At 41.9% G+C, this 11896-nt stretch overlaps 1 protein-coding gene across 1 annotated transcript in view; it reads right to left on the bottom strand.

Moving 5' to 3' along the window:
• The window catches only part of cacnb2a (calcium channel, voltage-dependent, beta 2a), a 34748-nt gene extending 23574 nt beyond the window's left edge, over positions 1-11174 (bottom strand). Inside the window, exon 1 of the mRNA XM_042761186.1 lies at positions 11015-11174. Coding sequence (XP_042617120.1) covers positions 11015-11059 — 45 coding nt within the window. The 5' untranslated portion in view covers positions 11060-11174. The remainder of the gene's footprint in view (positions 1-11014) is intronic.
• Positions 11175-11896: the final 722 nt, after the last annotated feature.

Consider the following 11896-nt stretch of genomic DNA (forward strand, 5'->3'; position numbering starts at 1 on the left):
CCCACGGAACGCGCTGGGCCCTCTTCAAAGAGCGTACCAGAGGTATCCAGTGGATCTCCTCCCGACCAGATGTCGATCTCAGCATCGGAGGGAGAGCTGTCCGATGAAGATTCGGCCACGCTGCTGCTCTCCAGGATGGTGGCAAAGCCTGAATCGGATCCAGAGATGGCAACTATGCTTTCCCGGGCCACCGAGAGGGTAGGGCTCGAGTGGAAACCTCCACTGCGTCCCGAGTCCTCAAGGCTGGATGATTGGTTTCTCGGGTGGCTCGTGTTGATTCTCAGAGCCCCACCTCAGTGCCTTTCTTCCCGGAAGTGCATGACGAGCTCACCAGGTCGTGGACAGCACCTTCAGCACCGGTCAGTGAGCTCCTGATCCCTCACCACCCTCGATAGCGGTGCAGCGAAGGGGTATTTGGCAATCCCGCCAGTGGAGGCATTCATCCCTCCGACATTCAGGATTTCAGGATCCGACACATCCTGCCCTGGTGGGCAGATGCTTCCTCCACCCATCCACTTGCTGCTGCGCACCAGCTTGCTTGTCACCGAGGGCAGGCCCCCGCGTCCGCCCCTGCTCCCGCGCTGCATCCGCAGCAGCCTACAGCAAAGCAGCGTCATGGAGCCGGGTGTGGGCGGGCCGCCCCGCCTGTCCAGGCCCCCGCTAAACCTGGCAGCAAACGGAAGAGCAAGCAGCCCTGAGACAGGCTACCCAGAGATGGAGGGATCTGCTCTTCGGGAGATGGCGAATGCACCACTCCCTCCCCCTGAGGAGGGCCAGGTGGAGAATCTTTTGTTTTCACAGCCAATAGTACCCAAATTCTCGACAAAAGAGTGGTTTCCTTTATCTCTGGGTCCCAGGAGGGCTCGGAGAGTTGTGGACAGCCAAGCACCGGACCTCACTCATCCTCCTCCTTCGCCAGATGGCAGCAGCGGGTGGTTCAAGAGCATCAACAAAGGCCCTACTCACGCACCCTCTGCCAACTTGTGGAACCACAAGCCACCCAAGTTGGGTCCCTGTTCCGCCTCGCTGCCCCACTGCGGGTACGGCTGTGGATCCGCTGGTCCCGCTTGTACGGTTTCTAAGTGTCTGGTTAGCACTACCCAGCAAGTCTCGCTGGCTTCTGTGGACCATCAGCCTCGGTTATGCGATTCAGTTCGCCTGGTGTCCCCCCAAGTTCAGCGGTATCCACTTCACTACAGTAAAAGTGGCCGATGCCCCTGTTCTGTGGGCAGAGATCGCAATCCTACTGACGTAGGAAGCGATAGAACCGGCCCCTCCAGCCGATATGAGGTCAGGGTTTTACAGCCCTTACTTCATTGTACCCAAGAAAGGCGGTGGGTTATGGCCAATCTTGGATCTGCGAGTTTTGAACCGGGCCCTTCATCAGCTTCTGTTCAAGATGTTGACACAGAAGCGCATCTTCGGGTGCGTCCGTCCCCGAGATTGGTTTGCAGCGATCGACCTGAAGGACGCGTACTTTCATGTGTTGATCCTTCCACGACACAGACCATTTCTGCGGTTTGCGTTCAAAGGACGGGCATTTCAGTACACGGTCCTGCCTTTCGGGCTGTCCCTGTCTACTCGTGTCTTCATGAAAGTCGTGGAGACGGCTCTTGTTCCCCACAGAAAGCAGGGTGTTCACATCCTCAACTATCTAGATGATTGGCTTATACTAGCACAGTCTCGGGATCAGTTGTGCGAGCTCGCCCGCCACCTCCTCCTTTGGAGTCGGAAGGTTCTGAGGTCACTTTGTGCTGTTCACATTCCGGGCCTGCTCAACCATGCAGCCGACGAGCTGTCTCGAGCAATGCTCCTGGGAGAATGGCGACTCCAGCTGATTTGGAGACGTTTTGGAGCCACTCAGGTAGACCTGTTTGCTTCTCCAGAGACCTCTCACTGCCAGTTGTTCTACTCCCTGACCGAGGGAACACTCGGCACAGACGCACTAGCACACAGCTGGCCGCGGGGCCTACACAAATATGCATTTCCCCCAGTGAGCTTCTCGCACAGACACTGTGCAAAGTCCTCACGACAGCCCCTCCTTAGCCAATTCCTCTGAGGAAGGATCTACTGACTCACAGACAGGGCACCATTTGTCACCCGCGTCCAGACCTTTGGAAACTCCATATCTGGTCCCTGGATGGGACACGGAGGTTCTAGGTAAACTACCCCAGGAGGTAGTGAACACCATCACTTCGGCAAGAGCACCATCTACGAGACACACTTACGCCTTGAAGTGGAACCTGTTCGTCGAGTAGTGTTCTTCTCGCCGAGAAGACCCCCAAAGATGCCCAATTGCGGTCGTGCTTTTCTTTCTGCAGCAAGGGCTGGAGCGAAAGCTGTCTCCCTCCATCCTGCTAAAATCACTACAGCAGGGCCCATTCAAGCCTTTGCATTCAGTTGAGATAAAGTTTCTTTTGTTGAAAACTCTGCTCCTGCTTGCACTGGCCTCCATCAAGAGGGTTAGTGGACCTGCACGCTTTTTTGGTCGACGATTCGTGCCTAGGATCTGGGCCGGCTGACTATAAGGTAATCCTGAGGCCCTGGCCCGGCTACATGCCCAAGGTTCCCACTACACCCTTCAAATACTAAGCGGTGATCAGCCCTGGCTTTGCTCTGTCCCATCCGAGCATTGAGATGCTACGTAGAACGGACACAAAGCTTCAGGACCTCAGACCAGCTCTTTGTCTGTTACAGAGGCCAGCAGAAGGGGAATGTCGTTTCTAAGCAGAAGATGGCCCACTGGATTGTGGATGCCATCACCCTGGCTTATCAGGCACAGGGTGTGCCCTGCCCGCTTCAGATTGCGAGCTCACTCAACTAGAAGTGATGCATCCTCCTGGATGCTGGCTTGTGGCACCTGACTGACAGATATTTGTAGAGCTGAGGGCTGGGCGACCCCAAACACGTTTGCTACATTCTATAGCCTTCGTGTAGAGCCGGTATCCTCCTGTGTTCTCACCTCAAACAAGTAGTGGCACTGAGAGGCTCCAGTTAGTGTCGACTTGCTAAAACTGCTCCAGACTGTCTGTACTGTAGAGCCTGTTGATATCCTTCATCACCCTCAGCAGCTGGATGCGGCGGAACGTCCGGCGCCAGGCCTTCATGATGAATCTATGAGAACCGTGGAAGGCTGGGTTCCATATTGAGACCTAAGCGTTACTCGTATGTGTATAGTCCACGGTATAGCCTTAGAGCCCGTGTTTCCCCAGCAGACTTCTGCCTTCCCAAGAGGGTTTCAATCACGTCCAATTTCTCTATATACACCTAAACTAGGGATGTCAACGATTAATCGATGATCGATTAATTGTCGATAAGAGATGCAATCGATTAAAGCTGTCGATGGTCGGTTCACCGATTTAATGTTGGGTTGCGTGTGGCTTGTGCGCACTCAACATGTGCAAGCGGCTGTGAGTGACAGTGACGTGCATCATCATTCATTCACAATGTACAAAATAAGCTTTTAATGTGATTTACACTTTAAAAGTACATTAAAATAAAAACAACACAAAAGTTCTTCAACATGGAAAGCAATAGAAATGTAGTAACTAAGTCATTTGCCCATATAATAGTTTCATATTGCGTGCTTTGCAGGGCTGCAGGACACAGGACAGAAAGGCTATCAATTTGTTAATTCGTTCCTATGACTTATTAATTTGTGGCAACTGTCCATGTTTTCATTAATTTTGTTCCCCAAATAACCCATGATTTAACTGAAATGAAGAAACAAATGAATAAATCGAACGAATTCTTAATTCATAAAACCTTTAATTTGCCTTTGCATGTTTACCACAGTAAGAGATGCGAAAACAGTGATTAAAAGAGAAATATAATAAAATAAACCTGCGAAATTACAGGGTTAGACTGTGATGATTTAGGAAAAGAAACAATGCCCAAATGTTATGTTATTGAATTTGTGGAAATTCGTGACCAACCGGCAAACCAGAACAAAGCCACATAAATATGGTCAAACGGCATCCAGAGGCATCTAACATTTTCCAGTTAACCTATTACTCCTCTAATAAACAAAGCGTTTATACCACACTTGTCATAATCAGAGCTTATCATTTGTAAATAAATAATTGCTGGATTCAAAACAGCGATTAACAGACGCTGTGACTGACACTGACGATACGTTTTCCCGGAGCATTCAGTGATGTCACTAAACGGTGACGCTACAACTAGCATCGTTCACAAGTTTCTGCTTGGACCTAACTAGTGCACAGGTTCCTAAGCCCTGGGACAAAATGGGATGCTTTAAGGAAAATGTATAGCATATATAAGTAATAGGCCTAACATAAAAATAACAATTTGTTTTCTTTTTTTTTTTTTTTTATATGTGAGATATATATGTTTTTTATATTTTTGATATAGGGTTTTTAACAGAAGTGTGGCGGCGCTCCATAAGTTCACGGAAAGAAAAGGATGACAATGCGCATTCTTTTTGTTTGCTTTATTTTACAAGAGCACAAATCTTCAGTTTTTATTGTGAGTGTGCGCAAATTAAAGTAAACACTTTTGCGGAAAAGGTTTTTTTATTTACATTTTTTTAAGTCTCAGCTGTTTCGATCGCGCACACGTATTCCAGCAATTCAAACTTACATCGCAGTTTGTTCATTATCAAAATAAAATAGTCAACTAAACATTTAAAAGGTTACACTAGTCAGTTTAAGACAGTAGTATACCGGTTCACTCTGCTGTTATGCCAAGGACGTTTTTGCTCATGTGAAGAGGAAGATCTTTTCCGTCTATATGCAAATGCGTGTAAAGTACAAGCCTAGTTTACATTATAAATAATAGTTTAAAATTGATACATTGCGAATATGGCAAAAATTCAAAATCTGACATTTTCCAGAACAGAATCCAGCAGGATCAAATTAAGTACTGGACATAATAATCACATAAAAAGATTTAATGTGAGCAACAGTGTGTTTTGCTGCAGCGCCGATGGAAGCGGTTCACTTACTGCGCAGCACACGCACCACACTTACGTTTGGGATCATTTTATTTTAAATGCCATAATTTCAGTTGAAAACAATATAATTGTACTTTAAAATACAACAACAAGCACCACAAAACCATTTAAAGAGGCTCGTTCAGTGGTCTCCGTGCGGGATAGGAAACAGACAACAAAGTAAAATGACCTCAAACGTGGCGCTCTCTCTTTATTTTATCAAATGATCATTATCACATCTATTTACTTTATAATCCTGCTACCAGCATTTTATTCAGACTAAAACCACTTTAATTCAAGTGAGAAAGCGTGTGTGTGTGTGTGTGTTTTGGAGTTTTTTTTTTGCTGTTTTGTGCGTGTTTTCATTATGGTGATTTTGTGGCATTAAGGTTAACGATTAATCGATTAATTGATCGTTAATTTAAATGACGATCGATCATAGAAATGATCGAAAATTGACATCCCTAAACTAAACAGATGCTATATGTGTATTTGCTCCCGAAAACTCCTTCGGGAAGGATGGGGCTTCTGCAGAGTCCCTGTTCCTAATGTGTTCTTATACTCACGTTGTGATCAGCGGCAGCTGGATGCAATAATTCGTTTAGTTTACACTCGAAGTGGAATGGTCTATCAAAGCGATATCCCAATTCGTCGGTCACTGACATGATGTCTCTGTTCCCTCCTTCAGGGAACGAAGGTTACCATATGTAACTGAGATGTTATGAACGAAAATGCCACGTGAAAGGTACAGTTGTTTTATTTTTATTTATTTAAAAAAAATTTTTTTTTGCTGCATCTCACTTGCACCTGTCTGGTTTGATGTGTTACAGCTCTATGAGGAATATCTTCTAAATGATGGATTATAGTGAGTTTGGGTTCTTTTTAATCAGGAGAGTCTATATAACAATATTTTAATTAATCAAATGATGACATTGCATATAAAGATGTACTTAAGTAAAACTGGACTCTTTCTTTTCTAGCATTTTAAATACAGTTGCTCCTTTACGCTTAAGGAACATTAAGGAAAACAGTCTGACACCGTGGTATAATGAGCACACTCGCACCCTAAAGAGAGCAGCCCGGAAAATGGAGCGCAGCTGGAGCAAAATAAAAACTAGAGGTATTTCGTATTGCTTGGCAGGAAAGTAACCTATCCTACAAAAAAGCATTAAAAACTGCTAGATCTGATTTCTTTTCATCTCTTTTATAAGAAAACAAACATAACCTCAGTTATTTATTTAATACAGTGGCTAAATTAATGAAAAATAAAGCATCAACAAGAGTTGACATTTCCCAACATCACAGCAGTAATGACTTTATGAACTACTTTACTTCTAGGATCGATACTATTAGAGATAAAATTGTAACCATGCAGCCGTCAACTACAGTATCGCATCAGACAGTGTAGATCCCCTGAGGAACAGTTCCAATCATTCTCTACTATAGGAGAGGAAGAATTGTATAAACTTGTTAAATCATCTAAACCAACAACATGTATGTTAGACCCTATTCCATCTAAGCTCCTAAAAGAGGTGCTTTCAGAAGTCATAGATCCTCTTCTGACTATTAATAATTCATCATTGTCATTAGGATATGTCCCCAAAACCTTCAAACTGGCTGTTATTAAGCCTCTCATCAAAAAAAAACACAACTTGACCCCAAAGAACTAATTAATCATAGACCGATCTCGAATCTCCCTTTTCTGTCCAAGATACTAGAAAAGGTACCATCCTAACAATTATATTTCTTCTTAGAGAAAAATGATATCTGTGAGGATTTCCAGTCAGGATTAAGACCGTATCATAGTACTGAGACTGCTCTCCTTAGAGTTACAAATGACCTGCTCTTATCATCTGATTGTGGTTGTATCTCTCTATTAGTGCTATTGGATCTTAGCGCTGCGTTTGACACTATTGACCACAACTTTCTTTTGAATAGACTAGAAAACTTTGTTGGCATTAATGGAAGTGCATTAGCATGGTTTAAATCGTACTTATATGACAGCCATCAATTCGTAGCAGTAAATGAAGAGGTATCATATCGATCACAAGTGCAGTGTGGAGTACCTCAAGGCTCAGTACTAGAGCCGTTACTCTTCACGCTTTACATGTTACCCTTGGGAGATATCATCAGGAAACACGGTGTTAGCTTTCACTGTTATGCTGATGATACTCAGCTGTATATTTCTTTGCGGCCCGGCGAAACATACCAATTTGAAAAACTAACGAAATGCATAGTTGATATAAAAAACTGGATGATGAATAATTTCTTACTGCTAAATTCTGAAAAAAACAGAGGTGTTAATTATAGGACCTAAAAACTCTGCATTTAATAACCTGTCTAAGACGTGATGGCTGCTCTGTCAATTCTTCATCAGTTAGGAACCTAGGTGTGCTATTTGATAGCAATCTTTCTTTAGAAAGCCACATTTCTAGCATTTGTAAAACTGCATTTTTCCATCTCAAAAATATATCTAAATTACGGCCTATGCTCTCAATGTCTAATGCAGAAATGTTAATCCATGCGTTTATGACCTCAAGGTTAGATTATTGTAATGCTTTATTGGGTGGTTGTTCTGCACGCTTAATAAACAAACTCCAGCTAGTCCAAAATGCAGCAGCTGGAGTTCTTACTAAAACCAATAAGTATGACCATATTAGCCCGGTTCTGTCAACACTGCACTGGCTCCCTATCAAACATCATATAGATTTTAAAATCTTGCTTATTACTTATAAAGCCCTGAATGGTTTAGCACCTCAGTATTTGAACGAGCTCTTGTTACATTATAGTCCTCCACGTCCGCTGCATTCTCAAAACTCTGGCAATTTGTTAATACCTAGAAAATCAAAATCAACTGTGGGCGGTAGATCCTTTTCCTAATTGGCGCCTAAACTCTGGAATAACCTACCTAACATTGTTCAGGAGGCAGACACACTCTTGCAGTTTAAATCTAGATTAAAGACCTCTTTAACCTGGCTTACACATAACACACTAATACGCTTCTAATATCCAAATCCGTTAAAGGATTTTTAGGCTGCATTAATTAGGTAAACTAGAACCGGGAACACTTCCCATAACACCCAATGTACTTGCTACATCGTTAGAAGAATGGCATCTTTGCTAATATTAGTCTATTTCTCTCTTATTCTGAGGTCACCGTAGCCACCAGATCCAGTCTGTATCCAGATCAGATGGTCACTGCAGTCACCCGGATCCAGTACGTATCCAGCCCAGATGGTGGATCAGCACTTAGAAAGGACCTCTACAGCCCTAAAAGACAGTAGAGACCAGGAGAACTAGATGAGCCCCAGATCCCCTGTAAAGACCTTGTCTCAGATGATCACCGGGACAAGACCACAGGAAACAGATGATTCTTCTGCACAATGTGACTTTGCTGCAGCCTGGAATTGAACTGCTGGTTTTGTCTGGCCAGAGGAGAACTGCCCCCCGACCCGACTGAGCCTGGTTTCTCCCAAGGTTTTTTCTCCATTCTGTCACTGATGGAGTTTTGGTTCCTTGCTGCTGTCACCTATGGCTTGCTTAGTTGGGGTAACTTCATTTACAGCGATATCGTTGACTTGATTGCAAATGATTGCACAGATACTATTTAAACTGAACTGAGCTGAATGATGACATTACTGAATTCAATGATGAACTGCTTTAACTGTCATTTTGCATTATTGACACACTGTTTTCCTAATTAATGTTGTTCAGTTGCTTTGACACAATCTGTTTTGTATAAAGCACTATATAAATAAAGGTGACTTGACTTGACTTGACTTAATTCTTACTTAAGTGGGTCAAAACCACTCTAAAGTTAAGCTAATTGCATTTAATATACATTTAAACTATAATACATTTTCATTAAAATGCAATTAACATTCAGTTAAGAGCCCAAACATTTCATTCAGGTCACACTTAATTATATTCTATTAATGTATATTATTTCCATAATAGGTACTCTTAACCTGTACTTCTTTTTCACAAGGGTTGATTGTCTGCCCAAGAACCTTTAAACATGAACTGTAAACAACACACAAATTCTCTCTCTCTCTCTCTCTCTCTCTCTCTCTATCTCTCTCTCTCTATCACTTTCAAAGTAAAAGGTCTAGTAAGTTGCACTAAAAACATGTTTAAAAAAAGATTAACGAGATAAATGATTTATTGTGTTTGTTGTACGTATTGTGGCAGGTCAGAAATGAAATTATCTGGTAAATGGTGCGAAAAGATTAAAGCCCTATCATGTTTGAAAATAATGTACCACCTGCACTAAACCTGACTGAACATTACCAATACTGATAACAAAAGCAAAAGTAAGATAAAAATGCATTTGCAGGAGTAACCGTGCCATTTCAGCTTGCGTCTACAAGTCTTTGAGCTCTTTTATGTCACTTGTGTTTCACAGAACTTGCACCAGAGCGTTTCGCATCTCAAGTGCATTGTTGTACCGGGTGTGCTACAAAGCAAGTTTACTATATTTGAAAAGGCAAAAATATGTCCCTGGATTATGTGATGCAAAGCTCAAAATGTGTTAGTTTACAAATTATACACTGTGGCAAAAGGCATTTTAAGGTTATAACATAATATTGTACAAGGAACCATGCAAAAATAAGTCTTTTAATTGGTAATCTGCCCAAGTGATCATAAGGTGTGAGATGGAATTAAAATTGGCGTTTTATTGCCACAAGTGTTTATTTCAGCTGGAAACTGCAATGAACTGTTGGTACATTTTTGGAGTTTTGCACAATGTATGTAGAGGCATAATATTCCAGTGATCCTATGTTGGTATTTCTCTCTCTCTCTCTCTCTCTCTCTCTCTCTCTCTCTCTCTCTCTCTCTCTCTCGCGCACACACACACACACACACACACACACACACAAAATCACATAGAGTCAACATGTCACAGCTGTGCTCCTTAGGCTATTTAGCACAGATTTTCTTTCTGAGAGGTCAAAGAGAGCATAAAAACACACTCACACAAACACACAAATTCACTCTGATGCATTCAATCAAGGACTACCCTGTCAAATAGAACACCTGACATCAGTATGGATAATTACACATATTGACTAAATCACACAGATTTAAATGCACAACACACACACACACACACACACACACACACACACACACACACACACACACACACACACACACGCACACACACACACACACACTGGGACAATGTCACTATGTACCCTCACTCTTTTAGGCATTTATTTAGGGGATTTGCTTGTTTAAAGAATGTAATTAGTAGTGTAAGTTAACTGTCTATCTCTCTTTCTCATTTATTGTTAATTTCGTTTTCATTTGTTGTGTATAGAATTATTTGTGCTGGAGATGACCTCTGGAAAAATATTTACCCAGAATTTTCTGGGTCTATCCATCTAGAAAAACAAATGCACAAAAAAAAAAAAACTACAACAACAACAACAACCATGTGATGGATGCATCACCTTTTCATTAAAGTACTTTGCTAATCAAGCAAATAATAATTTTTATTTTGTTTATAGAAAAATCTGTAAATAATACAACTTCTAAAATCTTATACAGTTAATAATTTTATTTTCAAATATATATCAATTGTAAACTTGAAAACTAAAAGTTTTAGTACAGTATTTGTATATATATAGCCTCATGATGAACACATGAGGAAACACATTTGAATGTTACGTATGTTGCATATGAAACTACTCTTAACAAAGAAAAAAAAAGTACAAAAGTGATCCAGACATTACAGAAACCTTATAGGATTTTCCATTAATTATTATGATGCCAAAAACTTGCAGACAGTAGTTTACAAACCTAAAGTTCAGTATGTCTAAAAGCACAAAGTAAAGACAAACACTGACACTTTTACAGTCTCTAAAACACTCACACATCAATGCAAAACTGTGGGGGAAAAAAGTTCAGGAAACTTTCAGGAAATGTGTTTTTCCCACCCACAAAATCCTAGCCTAGAAACTTCCAGAAAAGAGCCAAGAATTGTTTACAATAGCAGAAAATGGATGTCGAACATCACAAACGAATGGCAAAAAAAGTAAGATATTTGGGACTCACCAAATCAGACTCCTCGCTGGTTGAGAGGTACATGTCTATGAACATCTGTGAGTGTGTGTGCGTGCAGTATGAGTGTGTGAGAGAGCTCTACTCCACCCAGCTGCTCTACAAACAGTCCCAGTAAGAGAAGGGGGAGCGGGAAAAGTGGTTTCCTCTCACTCCTGTGGGCTGAGTTTGAAGCAGCTCAAATATGTGCTTGTAAAATGAATGGTGTGTTCGTCTACGACGTTCTCTCTCCTCCCAAAACTACGTCAAGTTACTCTGCTATACCCAGAAATCTCTCTCTCTTTCCCACGCTTAGAAAAAAAACATGACAGTCCATCCCACAAACAACCCATGCTCTCAGACATGTACATTACCACATGTACACTCACACACATACCAAAAAAAAATCACTTGAAGTTTAGAGGGCTAAATTAACATGTTAAAGTGACAGCCGTATAATTCATGAATGTTTAGTTCACATGACTGAGATGTCTGACGTATACAGAATCCAGCCTCTTTTTGGATACTTCTCTGGTTTTGACCATAACATAAGACAGATGTGAGCGGAAAGAAGTCTCCTCGCAATCAAGTGCGAAATGCTACACATTTGTCCTCTTGCTTTCCTTCCCTAAAGCAGCATTGCCAAACTCCTCCCCTTAAAAACTCAACAGCTGATTTCTGAACAGTTTTTTTTACAAAAAGTCACCAAATATGGAAATGCAAGACTTTTGCACAGTAGTCAAGATAGAGAGATAATAAGATAGAAAGGTTTAGTTGTTAGATAATATTTAGTTTAGTACCATCTTTATGCTGTCGTAATAATAGTATGTCATTTTGAACGTATAGCAGCTTTTTCTGTACTGTACATGTCCTGAGTTTGCAAACGTGAGGTCGTGG

Source organism: Cyprinus carpio, chromosome A7 (assembly GCF_018340385.1).
Source record: "Cyprinus carpio isolate SPL01 chromosome A7, ASM1834038v1, whole genome shotgun sequence".
In the NCBI taxonomy this organism is placed as follows: domain Eukaryota; kingdom Metazoa; phylum Chordata; class Actinopteri; order Cypriniformes; family Cyprinidae; genus Cyprinus; species Cyprinus carpio.